We start from the raw sequence: 23,740 nt of genomic DNA, 5'->3' as shown, positions 1-23,740 counted from the left end.
AACCCACAGAACAGAATCAAAGTGAAACAGAAAAACCAGAATTTAGGACTCAAGCAAAGCGCCCGCCATGGTGTCCAAGGCGACCATGGTGTTTTAGAGGATCAAAATTCAAGGCAACACTGCCATGGCGTCCAAGGCAAACAAGGAGCCTGGACGCCATGGCGTTGCCATGACTATGCTAATAATTTGTTCGCCTTGGACGCCATGGCGTCGCCATGACTATGCTAATAATCAAGAACTCAGATCATCACCCATATAATCCATTGGGGCTTAAATTTGAGTGTAACTTGCACCAAACCCTGAACCAATGGCTCAATTTGAACCATTTCTGGTTCACGTTTAGAAGAAATTCATCCACAGAGCAGGCTGTTTTCTTCATCTTACAAGCTATGATCTGCATCAAAACCATCCTGAGCGAAAACCGTTCCTAGGTATCCGCTTAACCAGGTTGCAGAAATTTGTTCTCCTGAACCTAGGGAATTTAGGGCAAGGAGTCGGGACCCTTCAGGCTGCACAAGGGTCCTTTAATGGCAGTTTAAACGTCAGGTTCAAAAACTTCCTAAGCTAGTTGCAGTAACTCAAATATGGTATCATTGTTTTACTGCTAGAAGGAGCAAATTCTCTATATCACAAGCTACCCTGATCTGTGGGTGTGCAATCGGTCAAAGTCTGGTTAGGAAGATTTGATGATTCCAATTTATAATACAGACTAGAAGTGACTTGCACTTAAAATATTCCTCTTATGAATGCTTTCTGGCTGATGGGATATCACCACTACTGGATATGGTCCTATCACTTTCGATGGCAGACAACAATTTAACCTGACCCTCTTTTATTTTTCATTTTTAGCAAGATTGACCTTTTAAGGACAAAAAGATAGTCTATGACAAAAAAATAGGCTTCCCATAACCCAAATTTTGTTTCTCTAAACGAACAAAAACTGAAATTCAGAGGAAACAAAGACATAATATAAGCAATAAATTATTTCCTATCAAAATTGGATAGATATTGATCAAAATTAGGATTAGGTTCCAGTTTTATTGTCTACAGCTGTGTAAGAAAACCAGTGCTCGACGTCGTTAGTTGCTGCACCAGTTCATCCATCATAGAGCAGACCTCTGCCATGCCTGGTTGTAATTTGTCTTCCACTTTGAATTTGTGAACGATTTCATTCAAGTCACAAAGACTACAACCGGGAATTCTTTTCAAGCCTCTTTCTGTTGCCAGTTCCTTCACCTTGGCAACATCTTCCCATTGACTAGCTGCGGCATACACATTCAACAACAAGGCATATCGAGATGGATTATGAGGCTCTAGTTCAATCAACCGATTTGCAATTCGCTCTCCCACCTCCACATCTCCCTGGAACCGGCATAACCCAAGCAACCCACTCAACAACAATGAATTCAAAGAATCCTCTCCATTGTCCTCCATTGGGATGGTACACAAAATTTCTTCAGCCTCATGAATGAGTCCAACACTAAAATAGAGATGAGCCATGCACCAGTAGTGCGCAAATTTGGGTTTTATTCTATATACGTTGATCATTTTGTAAAATAAATTTCTCCCCTCTGACAACAATCCAGCACGAGTGCAAGCGCACAAGATACCAACAAAAGTAACTTCATCCGGCAGAACTCGATGTCCTTCCGTCCATGAGTTCTTTGTCTTAATACATTCACTTGGCTCATCTTCCAAGTCCAACCTTCCTACCATATCTACAAACAAATTAAGTCCATCTTGTGGACATCCATTAATGCAATGTCCCAAGATCATTGCATTCTAGCAAACTAAATTCCTCTCCGACATTCCGTCGAACAATCTTTGTGCGTATTCCACCTTTTGAGATTTACAGTACATATCTATCAAACCGGTGCCAAGAATCAAGCTCAATCTAAATAAGTTTCTTATGAGAGACCCATGAATAGACTTGCCTTCCTTCAGCCTAGCAGACCTGCCACATGCAGTGATGAGGCATAAAACACCCCACCTATCAGAGGCTGCCACATGGCCGACCCGACCTCAATCCGAGAATCGAATTGGGCCGAGCAGGAAATCGGGCCGACCCCATCTACGATAAGTCACCTGACAGAACTAGACTAGTGCAAGCTAGCCTGTGGCTGAGGCCGAGCTCATACAGGTCGGCCATAGACTCCTGGCCGAGCTTACGGCCGAGTCCAACCTCACTTGCTGACCTCCCTTGCCCGACCTCCCAGGCCGAGCCCTCCTCCTCTGAAGCCGCCATAACGCCCCACCGGGGATCTCTTGGCCACGTCAGCACATCCCGAGAATCACTAGATAAGGATCAAACCACGATCCCAGCGCAACACGGGATCGCACTCTACATGGACTCTTACCTTAATAAGAGTCCAACCCCGAAAATAGCTCTCCACTCCGCTCTACGTGAGAGAACCTTCCGAAAGAAGGACTCCTACCATACTAGGACTCTCCCAACCGCCTCATCTCATCCTCACTCTATAAATACCCAGGTATGGAGCACCATTCCTTAGCTTGCTTTTACTACGCAGTTACGCTGTTGCATTGGAGACCTGACTTGAGCATCGGAGAGTCCTAGGCCGGAGCCACACCGGCTCTCTTGTGCTCATCGCTTGGTTGTTGCAGGCTCATCTGTGGGCGAACCGGGCGTCGGAGGTTTTCACCCGCAACAGATTTGGCACCGTATGTGGGAACGACATCAGCAAGCATCGTCGTTTCTACCAACTTCAAGAGCCACAATAATGGTGCACACAAGATCAGGGCAGCATGGCTCGACTTCCCGCACGGACGAGCCACAACCCGTTGGGCAAACGAGGCGATCACCGCCCCCCGAAGCCTCTCGGCAGGGGATAAACAGAAGACCCCCTCGGGCAGGGGGTGCGCAGCCCATCACGGGCACCATGATCAGTCCCATTCCCCCACCGGAGGGTGGGAATGGGGGAGGTGTGCTAACCACGGCCGCGGCTGGCCGGGTACAGGCCGAGTCAAGCTTGGACGGGATGGGCCTACCAGCGTCGCCGCCCTTGCCGGAGAGTTTGGACCCCGAAGCCCCGGCAAATAATCGACAAGTTATGGACTTGCAGTTGCAGATGCTCCATACCAACGAGATGCTGCGCACCTTCATGAACCAGATGGCCCGAGGCGAGCTGATGGGCCAACCACTGGTCGCGCCCCCTTCAGCCCTGATCCACGCAGAGAGAAACTTATAGCAAAATGGTGGTCGGCGTAGGGCAGAGCCTAGCCGAGCCGCGCCCTCACACCCATCTCGTCAGAAAACTCCACCTCCGCGCCCTAGTAGAGGCCCTCGGCGGGATGAGCAAGAGCATCGTCGAAGCCTGGGAACAGGGCAGGAGATCGAACCAGCCGGCTCGGTAGCGAGGAGGTCGATATTTTCAGGATGGCTCAGAGAGGACGGACAGCCGAGGATAGTCCGAGAACAAGGGAAAGAGCCGAATGAAAGACGCGCTGCGAGACAAGGAGAAGGATCTTGTCATGCCCCCCAAGAAGAACAAGGGAGCCCCCGTGGGTCCAACTTCTAGGAGGAAAGAAGAACAAGGAAGGATGGTGCAGACCGAGCTGACCAGAATGGCCGACCACAACGGGACGACCGAGCCTACCAACCTCGGGCCGAGCGAGCAAAACAATTTGTACCGGGTGGATGAGCCGATTGGCCGAGCACCTAAAACCGAGCTGGAGAGGCGGCTACGAAACTTGGCAGAGCAAGTGGAGGGGTTGAAGAAACAAGTGACCCCGGACGCCTATTCGTTGGTCGGGCGTCACCCATATCCTCCTGAGATCATGACCGCGCCGCTACCGACCGGGTTCAAACCTCCCCCGTTCTACCGATATGACGGGACCATCGCCCCGATAGATCACATTAACTACTTTAATGCGATGATGACCATGTACGGGGGAATCAAGATCGTTTCTTGTCGAGCCTTCCCTGCATCCCTCAAGGGCGCGGCGACCTCATGGTTCTCCTGGTTGCCGTCGAACTCTATAACAAGCTTCACTCAACTCTGTCGAGCCTTCGTCACGCGCTTCCAGAGTAGTATGAAACACAAGAAGACAACGGTCAATCTCCTCAGCGTGAAGCAAAGGCCCGACGAGTCAATCCGAGCTTTCGTCTTCCGCTTCAACAAGGAATCCTTAGACATCAAGGATCTGGATGAGGCCACGGCCCATACAGCTATGAGCAACGGGCTCGCCGACATGGACCTCATCAAGGACTTGGCTAGGAAGCCGACCAGAAACCTAGCCGAGCTCTTGGAGAGATGCAATGAATTTGCAAATATAGCCGAGGTCCTCCAGGCCGGGAAAGGCAACGAAAGCCGACCTGACAAGAAAAGGCCGACAATAGACGACCGTAGGGAAGACAAACGACCCAGGATGGATCACCGAGCTGACAGGTCGGATCAAGCTCGGAGCCCCGACTACACTCCACTGAATACCTCGCGCAAGGAGATTTTGATGCAAATACAGGACGGGGGTACATCCGCCGACCCTGACCGATGCAAGCGGGGTCATCTTGGAATCCCAATAAATATTGTCAGTTCCACAAGGACACCGGTCACGACACCGAGGATTGTTATCAGCTGAAAAGAGAAATCGAAGAGCTGATAAAAGCGGGCCATTTGAAGCGATATGTCAAAGGAGGCCGAGAAGAGCATGGAGGTCGGCGGCCTGAAGAGCGGGATCAAAGAAGAGCCGAGCCGAGGCCCAAAAATAGGCGAGTTGAACGAGATGAAGATAAAGTCCGAGCTGAGAAGAAAGAGGATGGGTCCGGGTCGAGCAGTGACAAGGGAGCTCCCATATACACTATCCTCGGAGGGCCCGGGCAAGAGACTACTCGAAAGGCTAAGGCAAACGCACGATTCATCGGAGTTGCCGAGATGCCCACCAAGAAGCTCAAGCCAGCGGCGACGATCTCCTTCACCGAGGCCGACCTCGAAGGTATAAGTTTACCTCATGATGACGCTTTAGTTGTGTAGGTAAAAATTGCGAAGGGACGCATCCACCGTGTATTGGTCGATACCGGCGCATCCGTGGACCTTATGTCACTAGAAGCATACCGACAATTTGGCTTCGAAGATGAAGCGCTCAAGCCGGAAGGCACCTCACTTCACGGGTTCTCGGGAGCTGCCGCGACCAAGCGACGATCCAAGTCAACTTCATGGTAGTACGGTCGATAGTGGCTTTCAACGCCATACTCGACCGTCCTTCATTGACCGCTCTCCAAGCCATCATCTCCCTGACACACTTGAAGATGAAGTTCCCCACCGAGAACGGTGTCGGCGAGGTCCGAGGCGACTAGAAGAAGGCGTGGGAGTGCTATGCTACTTTTGTCAAGCAAAACAAAGGTAATGTCCGAGGAATGGCAATGTGCGTCGAACACCTACCCGAGGATCAGCAAGATGAGCTTATCGAGAGGAGAGGACGACCCGTGGAAGACCTGACCCCATTTCATCTCAGCGAAGATGACCCAGCAAAGGTGGTCCAACTCGGATCATTACTGAGTGAAGATCAAAGGAATCAACTCAGAGCTTTCTTAAAGGCGAACGCCGATGTCTTTGCCTGGTCGGCTGCCAACATGACGGGCATACCCAGGCATATAGTTGAACACCGGCTCCACGTAGATCCAGGTCGAAAACCAATCCGGCAGAAGAGAAGGAACTATGCACTTGATTGACAAACTACGATCAAAGAAGAGGCGGAGAAGCTTCGTCGATCAGGGTTCATTCGAGAAGAAAAATTCCTGACCTGGTTGGCTAACGTCGTCATGGTCCCCAAACCTAACGGGAAGTGGAGAATGTGTGTCGACTACACCGACCTTAACAAGGCTTGTCTAAAAGATGAGTACCCGCTACCTCGAATCGACCTCTTGATCGACGCCACGGCAGGTCAAGAGATGCTGAGTTTCATGGGCGCGTATTCCGGCTACAACCAAATCATGATGCATGAGGAGGATGAGTCATACACGGCATTCCGAACTGACCAAGAAAATTTTTACTACAAGGTCATGCCGTTCGGATTGAAAAATGCCGGAGCGACATACCAGCAACTCGTGAACTATATATTCCGCGAGCAGATCGAAAGAAACATGGAAGTCTACGTGGACGACATGTTGGTGAAAAGTTTGAAGGCCGAACACCACTTGGCCGACCTGGAAGAAGCCTTTGGCGTATTGAGGAAGAACCAAATGAAGCTGAACCCCGCCAAGTGTGCATTCGGCGTGACCTCGGGAAAGTTCCTCGGCTTTATGGTCTCTGTCAGAGGCATCGAAGCCAATCTGGCAAATATCAGGGCCATCCAAGAGATGAGCCCTCCAAGGACGATCCGAGAAGTACAGAGGCTAAACGGTCGAGTGGCGGCGTTGGCAAGATTCATGTCGAGATCGGGTGACAAGTGCCTACCGTTCTTTAAAGCCCTCAAGAATATCTGGAACCCAAAGGACTTTATCTGGTCGGACGAATGCCTGGAAGCTTTTGAAGAGCTGAAGAAATATTTGGAGAACCCGCCTCTTCTCAGTCGACCCGAACCAAAAGAGGAGCTTCAAGTTTACTTAGCCGCTACCCCTGTAGCGGTCAGCGAGGTGTTGATTAGGGAAGAAAGTCAAACTCAAAGACCCATATACTACATTAGCCACGTTCTTGTCGATGCCGAGACAAGGTACTCCGGGTTCGAGAAAGTAGCATTCGCTCTTGTTATGGTCGTAAGGAAACTAAGCCCGTACTTCCAAGCTCATCCGATCGCGGTACTGACCGACCAGCCACTCAAGAAGATATTGCACAAACCCGACGTTTCAGGACGGCTGATCACCTGGGTGGTTGAGCTGAGTGAATATGATATAAGCTATCATCCGAGGACGGCGATAAAAGGACAAGCCCTCGTCGACTTCATCGCCGAATGCACAGGACCCAACCTTGAAGTTGGGGCAGAAAAGACAGTAGAAGAGGTCGGGGTTACGGCCGACCCGACTTGGACCATGAATGTCGACAGCTCAAGCAACTTCGGAGGAAGCGGGGCCTGCCTAATACTGGTAAGCCCCGAAGGGTTTCTGATCCAATATGCCCTGAGGTTCAAGTTTCCTGCCTCGAACAACGAGGCCGAGTATGAAGCCCTCCTAGCTGGACTTCGAGTCAGCAAAGCAATGGGCATAAAGCGGTTGAAGGTGCGAGGAGACTCCCAACTCGTGGTCCACCAGGTCAATGGAGACTATGAGGCGAAAGACGAAAGGATGATAGCTTACCTGAGCCAAGCACGAGATCTGATTTCTGAACTCGAGCACTTTGAGATGACTCTAATACCGAGAAAAGAGAAGGCCGTGGCTGACTCCTTGTCCAGGTTGGCCGAGGCCGACCTCCAATATCTGAGCCAATCAGTATACATAGAAATCTTGGAGAAGCCCTCCTTACAAGAAGAAAGCGTAAAGCATATTGAAGAGGATGGGCCGACCTGGTTGGACCCCATTGTCAACTACTTGGAGAATGACCTGCTCTCAAAGAACCGAGACGAAGCAAGAAAGGTCAAGATCTGAGCTGCCAAGTACACCATGATCGACGGAGTGCTCTACAAAAGAGCGATCTCGGCCCCTCTTCTTCGATGCCTTGGACCGAAAGGAGCCGAGTATGCCTTGGCCGAGGTGCATGAGGGAATATGCGGGAGTCACATGGGTGGCCGAGCTCTAGCATACAAGATACTTTGACAAGGATTCTATTGGCCAAGAATGCAAGAAGAGGCCATGAGGTATGTGAAGACGTGCGAGAAGTGTCAACTGTTCGCACCAATCCCAAGCCGACCAACAACAAAGTTGACCTCAATGCTGAGCCCAATCCCTTTCGCTATGTGGGGAATGGATATTCTTGGAGATTTCACCCCGGCATCAGGAAACAGAAAGTACGTGGTAGTGGTGATCAATTACTTCACCAAGTGGGTCGAGGCTGAGCCCCTTGCAACCATCACCGAGAAGAACATGGAGAAATTCTTCCGAGATAAGGTCATCTACCGGTTCGGGCTACTGAAAGTGCTCATCACAGATAATGGCACGCAATTCAACAACCTGCCCTTCCGAGAGTTCTGTGAACACTTCTACATTGACTTCCGACCCGTCTCAGTAGCTCATCCGCAAGCAAATGGACAAGTAGAAGTGTCCAACCGAACATTACTCGCCAGCATTAAGAGAATGTTAGATGAGGCCAAAGGGAGATGGGTGGAAGAACTCCCAAGTGTCCTATGGGTATATCGGACGACAGTAAGAACTCCAACCGGGGAGAGTCCTTTTCGCCTCGCTTATGGGACCCAAGCCCTCGCCCCGGTTGAAATTATGGCCTCATCATACCGAGTGCTCAACTTCGATGAGAAGGCCTATGAAGATGGACTGAGAGCCAACCTTGACTTCCTCGATGAAGTTCGAGAAAATGCCCTACTCCAGAACGTGGCATACCAATAGAGGACGGCAAAGTACTATGACTCAAGAGTAAAAGAGCGGCACTTTCGTCAAGGGGACCTTGTTCTCAGAAAGCTTAGCGCATCCCAGCCGAGGCAGCAAGGAAAGTTAGCACCAAATTGGGAAGGCCCGTACATAGTCTCCAAGCAAATTCGCCCTGGCACGTATCGCTTGCAAACTCCAGGGGGCAAGAAAGTACCAAAACCTTGGAACTCGGAAAATTTGAAGAAGTTTTTTCAATAACTGAGCATACTTGTATTCGGCTTCAGCCCCGACGTTTGACTCAATTAAATAAAGTCTTTCTCCACCACTGAACGTATTTACAAGCTCCTAAATCAAAGTCGTAAGACCGATCCTCATAGACCTGGCCGACCTCTAAGATCGACCCTCATAGGTCGGCAGCCAAGTCGTAAGACCGGTCCTCATAGACCTGGCCGACCTCGACGACCGACCCTCATAGGTCGGCAACCAAGTCGTAAGACCGGTCCTCATAGACCTGGCCGACCTCGACGACCGACCCTCATAGGTCGGCAACCAAGTCGTAAGACCGGTCCTCATAGACCTGGCCGACCTCGAAGATCGGCCCTCATAGGTTGACAACCAGGTCGTAAGACCGGTCCTCATAGACTTGGCCGACCTCGAAGACCGACCCTCATAGGTCGGCAACCAAGTCGTAAGACCGGTCCTCGTAGACCTGGCCGACCTCAAAGACCGACCCTCATAGGTCGGCAGCAAGGTCATAAGACCGGTCCTTATAGACCTGGCCGACCTCTCAAGAGCAAACTCCCCCTTTGGCCGAGCCTAACAAAGTTTGAAACTAAGCTAAGGCATTACGCTCGGTCAGGAAGGCTGTTCGGCCACGCGTCCGCTTATATGATAGCCTGTCCAATCGGGCTGATGGGAACGACGAATTAACCAACCAAAGCGAGGATCACATTGACCTTGGGCATGGCATGGCCGAGCCACCGACCACGTGAAGCATGGGTAAAAAAGAGACAAGTTCCTAAGCTCGGCTAGCGGAACGACTCGGCAGTTTGGCCACAACCTCAAATAGAACAACGTACACAAGGAAGAGAAGGGTAAGAGCGCTGAGCTAAAACACTTGGACAAATTCTGGCAAAAATAGATTTTTACATTCATTATAAGCCGACTGCTCGACATGGTTACAAGATGGGCAGTTCGGCCCCAAAAAAAAAAAAAAAAAAAACAACAACAACAACAATAAACAAAATTTTACATCTCGATCTCCTCAGCGTTGGACTTGGAGGCTACCTCGGCGGTATCCACGGCAGTAGGCTCGGTAAGGGGTCTTTTGGTCTAGCGTCAAGAGGGAAGACGTCGGCCTGAGTAGGTTCCTCAAGGGGCAGAGCCTGGGTGACCTCGACTCCCTCCTCATCTCCCAACTCCCCGGCAAAGGTAGTCGCGTCATCATCAAAATGGGAGGGATTGAGATCGGGGTAGACCGCCTTAATCTCGGCCAAAAGCTCAGCCCGGCCTGCCTCAAAACCTTCGGCGTAGGGAGGCTTCCTAATCTCATGGCACACATCAGCGTACTCCTCCGATTGGAGATAGTCGCTGATCGCCTCATCCCGAGCCATGGCCATCTCTTCCTTGGCCTTCTCCCTCACCTCGGCAAGTTGAGCCTGCAGAGCCTGGACCTTCTCTCTCTGCCTGATCACCTCGGCCTGAGAGCTCTCCACTTCAGCCTCGGCGGCAGTGAGCTTCACTTGGGTCTCTCGACGCCTCTGAATGGCATCCTGGGCATCCTGATAGGCGTTCTTGCACTGAACGCCCAAGGAGTGGTTCTCGGTCAAGAGCCGCTCAAAACGAAGCATGGTCTCCACAGCCTTGGCGAAGCCCTGCAAAAGGCATGAGAACAAAAGTCAAGACAGACTACACAGATCAGATCTAATCACAAGAGCCGACCAGGAAACTTACCATGTTGAAATCCTAAAACAGGGTGGAGAGGAGCTCGGGGTCAGACAGCGCCTCGAGCTTCTCCCTGTCGGTTGAAAGCTGACCTGCATCCAGCCATTCCTTGGCGTGTGCGGCCGACGTCAATGTCGAATCCCCGGGGAAGAGGTGCCAGGTCAGCCTCACAGGAACATTGCTGGCCGAGGCCCTCCCCAGGGCATATCGGGAGATGTTGGGGGGTGAAGCCACGGGCGGAAGGCCACCACTCGTCAGATTGACCGAGAGCTTCTGACGCTTGGTGTCTTTCGGCGGGCTCCTCTCGCCTTTTCGGCCTTTCCCTTTCCTCGGAGACCCTGCTGGGCCCGTACTCTTCTTGGCCTCAAGGTCGACCACAGCGTCTGGCGGGCCCGGCATCACGGCCTTGCCCTTGGGGGCCTTGGAAGACTCACCTCGGGACTTCTTCTCAACATTTTTCTTCCTTCGGTCTGCAAGGGTCTCGGCTCTTAGCCGAGCTGTATCCATAAGGGGGATATGGCCGACCACTGCATGAGAAACCAAATGTCAAAAACAAATTAAAAAAGAAATGAAGACTAGATGAAGAGGTCAGCTCGGGAACAGAAAAGGGCTTGGCTCGGGCTCCTATCAGGTGTCATATGCCACCTTTGAAGAAACCCCTCATCCTGAAGTCGAAGGACGTCAAAGGGCGAGCGCTGGGGGATTAGGTTAAGAGAGGTCAGCTCATTCTTGGTTAGGGGTAGTACCCTATTAACGTAGTTCAAGTTCATCTCCTTCCACTCGGTTCAGAGAGGGCTGTTGGGAATGGAAGCGAAGAAAAAACGAGGCTTCCAATACTTATTGAAGGTCGGTGTGCCGACCAAAAATTTGTGGCTGCCCAGAGCCGTACTCTTCCCCGATTGGCGACAGAAATAATACCACCCCTTCTCGGGAGACTTCTTCAAGAAGAAGAGCCGAGAGAAAAGCGCCACGCTCGCACCTTGGCCCATCTCACAAAATAAGGCATAGAAGCCGTACACGGCCAGCCAAGAGTTTGGCACCAGCTGACCAGGAGACAGGTGGAAGTGGTCCAAGATTTAGTCCACCAGGCCGAGGATGGGGAGCCTGAACGCGTACTTGAAAGGCGTCTCGTACAAAGCCACCTCGCCGGGCCTGATGAAGCAGGCCATCTCCCCGGGGTTAGGAGCTCGGAGCTGAATGTCCTCGGGGATGGCATAGGTCGTCCTCAGATAGTCGAGGTCGGCCTCCATGATCGTGCTCGAAACAGTGCCGACACTACCTTCCTTGAGCTCAGGGGCATCAGCGGACGAGCTGACCGAGCCAACCCCCACTTCGGACGAATCTCCCTCACTTGATTCCTCATCGGATGAGGATGACCCAGAGTTCTCGGCTTGGTTGCGGCGATTGGGTGGGCCGCGTGGTCAAACTCCATGAGTAACGGAGGCTCGGCCACCTCGGCCTGACGAAGCTCTACTACATCGGGCTCATCCAAGGTCGAGCCCAAAAAGTCTATGGTGGTAGAATGAGCGGGGTGCTCTCGGCTCGGACTCCCGCCCTCTGCCGCCCCGACGAATAGCTCGCCCATAGGACTACTACCAACTGACATACTGGGCAGAGAAGACTTACTGGTTGAAGAAGAGCTAAGGATGAGCTGAGTGCGAACGAAGTAAAGGCCGAGCTGATCACGAACCAATAAACACCGAGCGCTACAAAGCTGAAGAATCCGAGCTTGCCGAGAAGTCAATAACTTAGAGCAGTGAAGAATGAATAGTTAGGAGTCGCCTATTTAAAATCCTTGGGTTGTACTGATCCAACGGTGGACCAGAGCTGAGCATAATTCAACGGCCCAGATCAAAGGACGTTTTGAATTCCTGAGCCTGCCATAATGACTCTGCTGACGTGGCACTGACACCCAACCGTCAAACTGTGCAACGTCAAATCCGTGGCAAAAAATAAGCTTGGCTCAACCGCAAAAATCTTCCAGACAAGCCGACCTGGAAACTTCACTCATCAGTGCCAAGCCGACCCCTGATGAGTGGGGGGGCCTGTGATGAGGCATAAAGCACCCCACCTATCAGAGGTTGCCACATGGCCGACCCGACCTCAGTCCAAGAATCGAATTGGGCCGAGCAGGAAACCGGGCCGACCCCATCTACAATAAGTCACCTGACAGAACCAGACTCGTGCAAGCTAGCCGGTGGCTGAGGCCGAGCTCATACAGGTCGGCCATAGACTCCTGGCCGAGCTTACGGCCGAGACCAACCTCACTTGCCAACCTCCCTTGCTCGACCTCCCAGGCCGAGCCCTCCTCCTCTGAAGCCGCCATAACGCCCCACCGGGGATCTCCTGGCCACGTCGGCACATCCCGAGAATCATGGGATAAGGATCAAGCCACGATCCCAGCGCAACACGGAATCGCACTCTACATGGACTCTTACCTTAATAAGAGTCCGACCCCGAAAATAGCTCTCCACTCCGCTCTACGCGAGAGAACCTTCCGAAAGAAGGACTCCTACCATACTAGGACTCTCCCAACCGCCTCATCTCATCCTCACTCTATAAATACCCAAGTATGGAGCACCATTCCTCAGCTTGCTTTTACTACGCAGTTACGCTGTTGCATTGGAGACCTGACTTGAGCATTGGAGAGTCCTAGGCCGGAGCCACACCGGCTCTCTTGTGCTCATCGCTTGGTTGTTGCAGGCTCATCTGTGGGCAAACCGGGCGTCGGAGGTTTTCACCCGCAACATGCAGTAAGTACACTAACCATCGTTATATCACTCCCTCTCAATCCAATCTTCATCATCTCCCTAAAGAACTTTAAACAATTTCCTGGTTTCCCACAGTCCAAATATCCAATTATCATGATGTTCCAAGAAACCACATTCCTCTCAGGCATTACACCAAACAGGATTTGGGCAATACCCAAATCACCCAATTTTGCATAACCATCAACAATGGAGTTCCAAGATGCCAAATCCCTTTGAGGCATTTCATCAAACAACTGCTTAGCAGATTCAATAGACCCACAACAAGAATACATGTGGATTACATGTGGATTAAAGAGTTCTGATACCAAATCCCTCTTTTGCCTTGCTCTAACAGTCATATGCTTAAGTGAGGTCAAATGGGTCATTGTACCCTATCAAGGGGTAGAATTATCCTTAAAAAATTGGGATCTGTTATAACCATAGTTAGTAAAGTCGCATATTATTCGCGTATCCGAACGTTTAATTGAAAAAAGGGCCATATTGCATATAAAACGTTAGAATCGGATAAATACGCGGATTATAAGGTTTGATGTATTATACACGTATAAAACACATATAAAATATGTATAATACGAATAGTTACAAAAATAAAATTTATCTTATCTAATCTAATTCTAACCGTTAGATTACACTATTACCAAACCCTCGTCCTCTCGTCCAGGAAATTCCTCGCGGAAACCAGAGATCAAACGAGGTCCAGCGGCTGGTTCCTTTCCTTCTCCATTCTTCTCCGTCTCTTCCACTTCTGGCGACCCGTGACTGTGGTTCTTCCGTTCTTCAGGCCGGCCGCACGGTAAATTGCAGCGGCAAATTCCTGTAAGGTATTTTTTTGAAACCCTTTTTCTCTTTTAAGGTGGGTTTCCGATGTTGTGAATATTTCTACGCTGCCCTTCCTTTTGTTCTTCTTCTTTTATTTTACCCCTTCTAGGAATACGAATGCAGGTCAGAAGCAAAGTTTTGAAAATTTTATCATCACATCAAATTTTCATTGCAAGTTATCTTATAAATGCAAATGGAAAATAGGAAATAACAGTAGAGTCCCATAAGTATTTAGTTGATGCCCATGCACCTTAGTGAATGCAATCTGACTGGCTATAAATGTTGCCTCTTTTGGTGCAACCGGCAGGAACAAAAGGGAGCAAATCCTTTATCAATCACTGTTTCCATTCCTTCCTACAGGCTGCAGAGCCTTCTAGTAGTTTCCAACAGCAGCAACAGAAATAGTCTTGAGTTTCTTAGTTTCTATCTTGATTTTTCAGCTTACAATTAGTTTCTAATTCTGATCTACTGTGCTATTTCAGTTGTATATATTAGACTAAGATCTAGTTTTTATTTTCAGTTTCTGGTTAGTTTCTTTGTAATTTTGAGAAACTGTGTACTTGGGACTCAAGCAATTGGGCTGATCCTTGGATTGACTCCTTTATTACACTGCATTGTTTTTTTGTTTTCGTAGATAAAATTTTGCTGCTACTGCCCAACTCTGTGCAGATCCACCTTGGTCTTTTGGATGGATTACCTAAGGTCACAACACTCAGAATTTTGGTCTCCATTGTTACTGCTATTCAAATCCTGCTACTTCCATTTCAGCTTCCTTTTGCTAGCAAATTTCTTGTTTTTATATATGATTAAACCCAAAAAAAAAGCCCAAAACTGGTTCTCTCTCTTTGATCGGGACCAGTTTTAAAACCATTTCCAATCCATAACTTTGGTTTATTAATTGGTAAAAACATTTGTCACATAACTAAACCAAGCAAAATTAAATCATTTTTGAAAGTGCAAATTTAATAAAGGTCATTTAGTTCTCTCCATCCCAAAATTCCTCAACAGACTTGAAAGGCCTATCTTCTGACACCAAAGTTTCTGTCTTGAATGATCTACACTGTTGGATCTGACTGATCTTCTGGAAATCTTCCTCCCTCAATGCCCAGTCAAATATGTCCAGATTCTCTTTCATCCTCTCCTCATTGAAGCTCTTAACTATAATGATTGCCCCTGGCTCATTAATCCATTTCATCCTCTTCTTGTGTTCTTTTATTGTTATCTTTTTTCATCCATGAATGCTAGAAGTCATTTAGTATATAAGAGAGGCCTTGAGTTTGTTGGGAATGATTTTGTAGGGAGTTCAGGATTTGGATATGTATTGTTATCTCTTATTTTGACTATAATTCTATTTGCACTTCAAGCATACCTTATTGCCTATATGCCTGTAATCTTTAATCATTTGTTCTTGATTTAATTGATAGTTCATGGCTTTGCTTCATGTTTTCTTTTTTATTTATTTGTATTATGGAATGTTTGGTCATTTTATTTTTATATATTTGTTTGTTTATTAGGACACTAAGGAAAAATGGTTAAACAAAGAGATCAATTATGGAAGTATGTGGAAGATTTAAAAGGGCGTTTCAAATTTAAATTTTGTAACAAGGAGTATGCAGGTGGTATTTCAAGAGTGAAATATCATTTAGCTTGCTTGAAGGAAAATGATGTTGGGATATGTAGCAATGTGCCTGATGATGTCCATGCTGAGGCACTCCGTGCATTAAGTAATAAGAAAGTTAAGACTGGGGAAAGTTCCACTGCATGTAATGTTGGAACTTCACAAAGCCCCCTAGATAGTAGAGAACATATAGGTCAGTCTTCAACAACCAAGTGTAGATGGAATGTTTAAACAGAAAAGCAAGGATGAAGTTGATGATGATTTGGCTCGTTGTTTCCTTTTGAATAACATTTCCTTTAATGTTATTCAAACTCCTAGTTTCATTCAGATGATACGTTCTGCTTGTTGTTATGGTCCAAGTTATGCCATACCTAGTTATTCTACATTGAGGACCAAATTGGTACAAAGGGCGAGGAAGGCTATTGAAGGATATGTTGCTTCTGTTAAGGAGTCATGATCTACTACAGGATGCATTATTATGTCTGACATATGGACTGATATGAAAGAGCGTTCCTTCATTAATGTTATTGCATATTCACCCAAGGGGGTTGTTTTTCTAAACTCTTTTGAGTGCTTTGATTCTTCTAAGACTGGACTATTTCTTAGAGATATACTTGAGCTTATAATAGAGGACATTGGAATAGAGAAAGTTGTTCAACTTATCTCAGATAACGCTTCCAACTATGGGGTTGCAATCTCTTTGATTATGGAGAAATATCCTCACATTCATAGGGTAAGATGTGCAGCACATGGAGTGCAATTACTATTGAAGGACATTGATGCACAAATTTCATGGGCAAAAGAAGTATTTGACAAGGCAAAGTTGGTTATTGGTTTTATGTACAAGCATGGGACTGTTTTAGCCTTAATGAGGGAATGCACAGGAGGCAAAGAATTGAAAAAACCTTGCAAGACCAGATTTGCTTCTAATTTTTTTATGCTTAAATCTATTCTTGATGTTGAGGATTTGTTGAGAGTTATGGTTGCATCAATAGAATGGAGGATCAACAGGCACTGCAGGTCTGATTTGGGTGCAATGGTAACTCAAATAATTCAGAGTACAGAGTTTTGGTTGAATGCAAAAGATGTATTGTCCATTTTAGAACCTCTTATCATAGTCTTTCGCCTAGTTGATGGTGATGGAGCTACAAGTCCATTTTTGTATGAGGCTATGGAAAGGGCAAGGACTACCATCATAGATCGTTGCAACAGAGATTCATCGAAGTACAAGAGGCTATTGCAATTGTTTGACAGTAGAAAAGAGGCAAACATAATTCATCCTGTGCACGTGATGGCAGTTTTTTTGAATCATTTCTTTATGTATGATGGAAAAATTTATACTACCAAAATGATGTGCAACAAGCAGTATTCGATATCATAAAGACTATGGTTTCTCCAGATGACAAGAGACAATTTGCAAATGAGTTCAGAAATTATTGTGAGAAAGAAGAAAAGCTATTTCATGAACTCTCTTTATTAATGGTTGATTGCCATCCATGTAAGTAAAAAAAATTTGATAATTTTTGTTATATTCTTATTTTATTTCTTCTTTATTTTTATAAATTTGATAATGAATTTGTTCTTTATTATTTCCTTACATACTTTTATGTTTGTAGGTTCATGGTGGACTATGCATGGAAGTTGTGTTCTCTTGCTTCAAAAGATAGCTATTCGCATTTTGAGTCAACCTTGTAGTTCATCATCATGTGAGAGAAACTGGAGTGCTTTTGAAGCTGTGCAAACCAAAAAGAGAAACAAGCTTTCTCCAGAGATGTTGCAAGATTTGGTTTATGTAACAATGAATAACCTTATGAAACTCAAATCAAAGAAAATTGAGAAATTCAGCAAAGACTCAATTGTGTTAGATAAATTTCTTGAGATTCCAATTAATGAAGATGATGATAGAGTTGGACTTGAAGATGAGGGGGATACAATGGTGGAAGATGATCAGACATGGCTTGATAGAGAGCTTGGGCTTGGATCTGCATTTAATTCTAATGAACCTTATACTCCAATTTATAGTGGCAATTTAAGTCAGCTGCGTACTATTGTCACTCCTTTCACATATGAATCAGAGACACAAGCACCAGCAGATTGAGGACCAATTGATGTTTTGTTTTCTTTATGACATGAACTATGTTTTATGGATTACAGAGGATAATTTGATGGATGATCTATATGTTTTATTGTAATAGATATATTGTGGGATTTTCATAGTTCTATAACACAATGTGTTATTTTTGTCTTTGATGTTTTGATTTATTTGGTAGAGTATCTGTTAGACTTTGATTATGTTATACTTTGTCATATTTATTGTTTCATTCCACTGAGGAATTTGTTGTTCAAATTGAACCACAATTTTCAAGAAACTATTCAATGACCTTTGTTGGTTATATTTTTTTATACTGTTATTTTTTTGGACTTTAACAGGGATATAAGCAATATTCATTTCAATCATCTCTTTTGATCGACCATTCTAATCCATACAATAAAGAATGTAATGAATCAAGGCTTGTTGACCAATCAAACTATATATTTAGGCACATTAGTAAATGTTATTGTTGTGTTTCTTAGGTGTACATGTCTATTGCATAGTGAATATATGCCTGTATTTTTGCTCCCAGATTTTTACAGAGCAATCGTATTATACACGTATTAAACACATACCGTATCATTGCCGTAGCGTTTATTGCGCCGGATTTTTCGAAAAGTATTATTGTCGTACAGTCCATTTGACTGCCGTATGTATCCGTTCCCATATTGTTGCCGTTTCCGAACTTACTAACTATGGTTATAACATAACGTCTCTATCTAACGAGAGGGATTATAGTGGTAATTAGTTTGAAAAGCAGAGGTGCATGTAGAATTAGTAAAAGTTCAACGGGGCATTTGTACCTTTGGCTATTTTAGGTGGCAGAACTCTGGCAGAAGTGAAATCCCACCCTAACAAGTTCGATTGATCCAAAATTGCAGGCGAAGGGTTACAGCTCAAAGCCCTAACGACTCCAACCCATGATAACCCCAACAAGTCAATACAAATCTGCAGTCTATGAGCTGTAACCAGATCCAGTGACAAGAGAGAAGGCCGGACTGAGTGCCAGTCGCAACTCCTTAGACCTGCAGGTCTTCGAACTAAGATTTTGCAGCAAAAGGTCGGCCAAAGTTGAGGATTCAAGCTTTCAGATTTGAAACTGGTAGGAAGCGTATCAAGGGAGATCGAGTTTTCAGGTTTTTTTTTCGGTAACGTATATTATTTCAGGTTCGATATAAACCCTGAACTTATACGGTGGCAATCCAGATTCCAGAGAGAGAGAGTCAAACTCAGAACTTACAAGCTTGACAGTGTCCAAGTTCCAAACCAAAGTGGTCACAGCTCTCATGAGAAGTTGAAGATGAGGCAACGGTTATATTCTGAAAAATTTCCAGGAACTTTCATTCGCTACAAATCTGCTGCAATCTATCTCCTTTGGGCTCGTCTAGATGTCTCCTGGTTATGGGTTTGTTGGGAAATCAGAAAAGCGCATCAAGCAGTATACCTTGAATGATATTGAATTAGATTTATGGCCAGAGCCTCCAACATCAGAGATATCATTCGATCAAGATTCCCAATCTTTACTTCAAATCCCACTCTCTGTTCTCTCTATTCATCCTTTTCATCTTCTTCATCGGCATCATCATCTTTTAGTGCACTAAATGGAAGTCTTCAACCTCTTCAGACATGCCATAACATGAGGCAACTCTACCAAATCCAAGCCTATTTGATCACTTCTGGTCTTTTCCAGGATCCATTTGCTGCCAGCCGTGTTTTGAAATTCTCTGCGGATTCAGGGGATATAGATCACACTATCTTGATTTTCAGACACATTGATTTGCCTGATACATTCTGTTTTAACACTGTGATCAAAGCCTATTCCTGTGGCCCTGTTCCTTATCAAGCTGTGATTTTCTATTTTGAGATGATTCGAAATGGGTTCTTTCCCAATAGTTTCACATTCCCACCTCTCTTGAGTGCTTGTGCGAAGTCACAATCTTCTGAACTTGGAGAGAAATGCCATGGACAGATTGTTAAGAATGGGGTTGACAGTGTTGTACCGGTACAGAACTCTTTGATCCACATGTATTCTTGTTGTGGGTCTATTGAATCTGCTAAGCAGTTGTTTGATGAAATGCCTCAAAGGGATTTGGTATCTTGGAACTCCATTGTTGATGGTTATGCAAAATTGGGTGATTTGGGTACTGCCCAAATCCTGTTTGGTGTAATGCCTGAGAGGAATGTGGTTTCTTGGAACATCATGATAACTGGGTATTTGGACTGTGGGAAACCAGGAAATTGTCTAAAGTTATTTAGGGAGATGATGAAGATTGGATTGAGAGGGAGTGATACAACGATGGTTAGTGTACTTACTGCATGTGGCAGGTCTGCTAGGCTGAAGGAAGGCAAGTCTGTTCATGGGTCTCTCATAAGAAACTTATTTAGATTGAGCTTGATTCTTGGCACCGCTTTGATAGATATGTACTGTAAATCTCAAAAGGTGGAATACGCACAAAGATTGTTCGACGGAATGTCGGAGAGGAATTTAGTTTGCTGGAATGCAATGATCTTGGGACATTGCATTAATGGATGTCCACAAGATGGACTTAATTTGTTTGTAGATATGGTAGGAAGGTTGGACTTGGAAGATGAGCCAAGTGAATGTATTAAGACAAAGAACTCATGGACGGAAGGACATCGAGTTCTGCCGGATGAAGTTACTTTTGTTGGTATCTTGTGCGCTTGCACTCGTGCTGGATTGTTGTCAGTGGGGAGAAATTTATTTTACAAAATGATCAACGTATATAGAATAAAACCCAAATTTGCACACTACTGGTGCATGGCTCATCTCTATTTTAGTGTTGGACTCATTCATGAGGCTGAAGAAATTTTGTGTACCATCCCAATGGAGGACAATGGAGAGGATTCTTTGAATTCATTGTTGTTGAGTGGGTTGCTTGGGTTATGCCGGTTCCAGGGAGATGTGGAGGTGGGAGAGCGAATTGCAAATCGGTTGATTGAACTAGAGCCTCATAATCCATCTCGATATGCCTTGTTGTTGAATGTGTATGCCGCAGCTAGTCAATGGGAAGATGTTGCCAAGGTGAAGGAACTGGCAACACAAAGAGGCTTGAAAAGAATTCCCGGTTGTAGTCTTCGTGACTTGAATGAAATCGTTCACAAATTCAAAGTGGGAGACAAATTACAACCAGGCATGGCAGAGGTCTGCTCTATGATGGATGAAATGGTGCAACAACTAAGGACGTCGAGCACTGGTTTTCTTACACAGCTGTAGACAATAAAACTGGAACCTAATCCTAATTTTGATAGGAAATAATTTATTGCTTATATTATGTCTTTGTTTCCTCTGAATTTCAGTTTTTGTTCATTTAGAGAAACAAAAGTTGGGTTATGGGAAGCCCATTTTTTTGTCATAGACTATCTTTTTGTCCTTAAAAGGTCAATCTTGCTAAAAATGACAAATAAAAGAGGGTCAGGTTAAATTGTTGTTTGCCATCGAAAGTGATAGGACCATATCCAGTAGTGGTGACATCCCATCAGCCAGAAAGCATTCATAAGATGAATATTTTAATTGCAAGTCACTTCTAGTCTGTATTATAAATTGGAATCATCAAATCTTCCTAACCAGACTTTGACCGATTGCACACCCACAGATCAGGGTAGCTTGTGATATAGAGAATTTGCTCCTTCTAGCAGTAAAACAATGATACCATATTTGAGTTACTGCAACTAGCTTAGGAAGTTTTTGAACCTGACGTTTTAACTGCCATTAAAGGACCCTTGTGCAGCCTGAAAGTTCCCGACTCCTTGCCCTAAATTCCCTAGGTTCAGCAGAACAAATTTCTGCAACCTAGGTTAAGCGGATACCTAGGAACGGTTTTGGCTCAGGATGGTTTTGATGCAGATCATAGCTTGTAAGAGGAAGAAAACAGCCTGCTCTGTGGATGAATTTCTTCTAAAATTGAACCAGAAATGGTTCAAACTGAGCCATTGGTTCAGGGTTTGGTGCAAGTTACACTCAAATTTAAGCCCCAATGGATTATATTGGTGATGATCTGAGTTCTTGATTATTAGCATAGTCATGGCGACGCCATGGCGTCAAGGTTCCTTGGTTGCCTTGGACGTCTTTAATTTTGACCCTCTAAAACGCCATGGTTGCCTTGGAGGCCTTGGGCACCATGGCGGGCGCATTGCTTGAGTCCTAAATTCTGGTTTTTCGGTTTCACTCTGATTCTGTTCTGTGGGTTTGGCTTTTTAAATCTGATTCTCAGGTTATATAAATGCATCAGGTTTGCTTCAAATTGCCTCACAGGCACTTGATTCACACTTCCATGGATCCAAGGTAGGAATCGTTACATACCCAAGGAACTTTGGGAACCATCCTTCTCTGTCGGGTTCCTTACCTGGAGTGTTGCTTTATGTGGCTCTCAAAAGTTTCTTCACTCTATACCAATTTTGAACAGAGTTTAGAGAGATGAAAGTAGAACTAAAAGAGAGAGAGAGAGAGAGGTGAGGAAGAAGTAAAGCAGAAAAGATGAAGGATAGAAGAGTTGGAGGGAGTCATTGACTCCTTTATATATTACTGACTTAGAAAGATAAAAAAATTACAACTTTACCCTTTGGGAAGTCTTTTATTGTCCTCCATATACAATTTATCTTTTATACCCAAACTAGCCTTACTAACAATTCCAACACAACTAACCCAGATTTAATTAGAACTTCCACCAGAATAGGAGAAAGCAGATTTAGAGAGGGAAAATTGGGAGCTAATGAAGTTTGTAAAGTGGAGAGTTGTAGCCTCTTTCGTCTTTTTTATTTGACTACCCTCCCAAATTCTACTTCTTGCTCTCTAGCATAAGTACTATTTATATCCTAACCTATAATCATATTGTTGTATATAAAGAGCTTGCATACTAGGCGAAGACGCAACTTTAGAATTTCACAGTAAATATCAAATTGAGATTTTGTCATGCCTCTTGCCGCTTTATAATGTGAACCATAAGTTGTTAAAATTTTCTCCAAATTGCACTTTTAGGCTCATTGGATAGCTAGTCAAGTATCATCATGATGCATAATCAGACATTTGAAAGTTTTCAGGTTAAGTTACAGACAGGAAACCTGTTTGTAGAGGATTTTTTATCTACTAAGTCATTAGTCTGCTTGAATTCATAAATCAAGAATGTAGATGAAATTGTAAGTAATAAATATAAAATAATCTTTTTCGTTTTTCTTCCATCAAGGATTTAAGAAGCGATATTGGAGCATGGATCATTACCTGCCATATGATCAGATCAGATCCATGGGCAATGATCTGCAAATCCACATACTGGATTTGCCGATCTGGTGAGCAAAAAATTTATCAGAAGATGGTACATTCCGCATCCAACTCAGGGTTGGAATCCTATATAGAGATTGGGTAGTTCTGCGCCTTTCTTTGTAACTGTTCTCTCCATTTGATCAATTGCTTGATTTACTGTTGTAGGTTTCTTCAGGCTTTTATTGGTGGATTCTCATCATTTTCCTCCAACTTCCAGGATAGAAATGATACACATGAGGCAGCTCATTTTTAGGTAATCTTTCTTATACACTCTGCTTTGAACAGCTCACTATGAAAAGTGTGATTTTGTAATGATTCTGTGTAATGTATGTGTGATAAAGTCATTTCATTTTGTGAATGTGAAGCTGCATGTATTGTGCATGCGTGCGCATGTAAATCAAGAATTCTTGGAATTTTCTTGAGAAGTCTTGATTGGCATTGAGCTAACCATAGCACAAAGTCGAATATCTTTGATTAGTAAGATTAAAAAGGTTTGTCAACCCCAGGAGGTGTGTATCCATGATTGGCATGTACAAATTATTGTATGAAATAACATTAGAAGTATTGGTTTCCCCCTCCCCCACCTTGTGAACTACTTCGATTGTTGCAAGTGGCACAAGCATGGTACGCTTTGGAAGAAGCAATCTGTCTTATTGGGAATAACTTGGGCATCTCTGAATACTCAAAGTTTCATATCCATGGCAAGTTTTCCCTACCGCTATTATGAGGTATAAGGGGTGGTTATATCCAAAATTTGAGAAATCAGATGTGTGCATGCATTAATGCATCC

At 45.4% G+C, this 23,740-nt stretch overlaps 2 protein-coding genes and 1 pseudogene across 2 annotated transcripts; 2 read left to right on the top strand and 1 right to left on the bottom strand.

The window, feature by feature from the left end:
• Positions 1 to 970: 970 nt before the first annotated feature.
• Positions 971 to 13,481, bottom strand: LOC122659631 (annotated as a pseudogene).
• Positions 13,482 to 15,490: 2,009 nt separating this feature from the next.
• LOC122659629 lies at positions 15,491 to 16,961 on the top strand. The gene is made up of 2 exons (XM_043854725.1): positions 15,491 to 15,773; positions 16,048 to 16,961. The coding sequence occupies exons 1-2, from the start codon at positions 15,491 to 15,493 to the stop codon at positions 16,959 to 16,961; spliced, it is 1,197 nt and encodes a 398-aa protein (XP_043710660.1).
• Positions 16,962 to 18,859: 1,898 nt separating this feature from the next.
• Positions 18,860 to 20,907, top strand: LOC122659628 (pentatricopeptide repeat-containing protein At3g51320-like). The gene has a single exon (XM_043854724.1). The coding sequence runs from the start codon at positions 19,141 to 19,143 to the stop codon at positions 20,905 to 20,907; it is 1,767 nt and encodes a 588-aa protein (XP_043710659.1). The 5' UTR covers positions 18,860 to 19,140.
• Positions 20,908 to 23,740: the final 2,833 nt, after the last annotated feature.

The sequence above is a fragment of the Telopea speciosissima genome, chromosome 4 (assembly GCF_018873765.1).
Source record: "Telopea speciosissima isolate NSW1024214 ecotype Mountain lineage chromosome 4, Tspe_v1, whole genome shotgun sequence".
Lineage (NCBI taxonomy): Eukaryota > Viridiplantae > Streptophyta > Magnoliopsida > Proteales > Proteaceae > Telopea > Telopea speciosissima.
The sequence above is the reverse complement of the archived record's forward strand: the minus strand, read 5'-3'. Positions and strand labels throughout refer to the sequence as shown.

Bases quoted from the DNA above. Each gene is read 5' to 3' on its own strand.
- LOC122659628 (XM_043854724.1), top strand. From the start codon at position 19,141: ATGGCCAGAGCCTCCAACATCAGAGATATCATTCGATCAAGATTCCCA.
- LOC122659629 (XM_043854725.1), top strand. From the start codon at position 15,491: ATGGTTAAACAAAGAGATCAATTATGGAAGTATGTGGAAGATTTAAAA. The intron at 15,774-16,047 runs GTCAGTCTTCAA...GATCTACTACAG, and splicing joins AGATAGTAGAGAACATATAG to GATGCATTATTATGTCTGAC.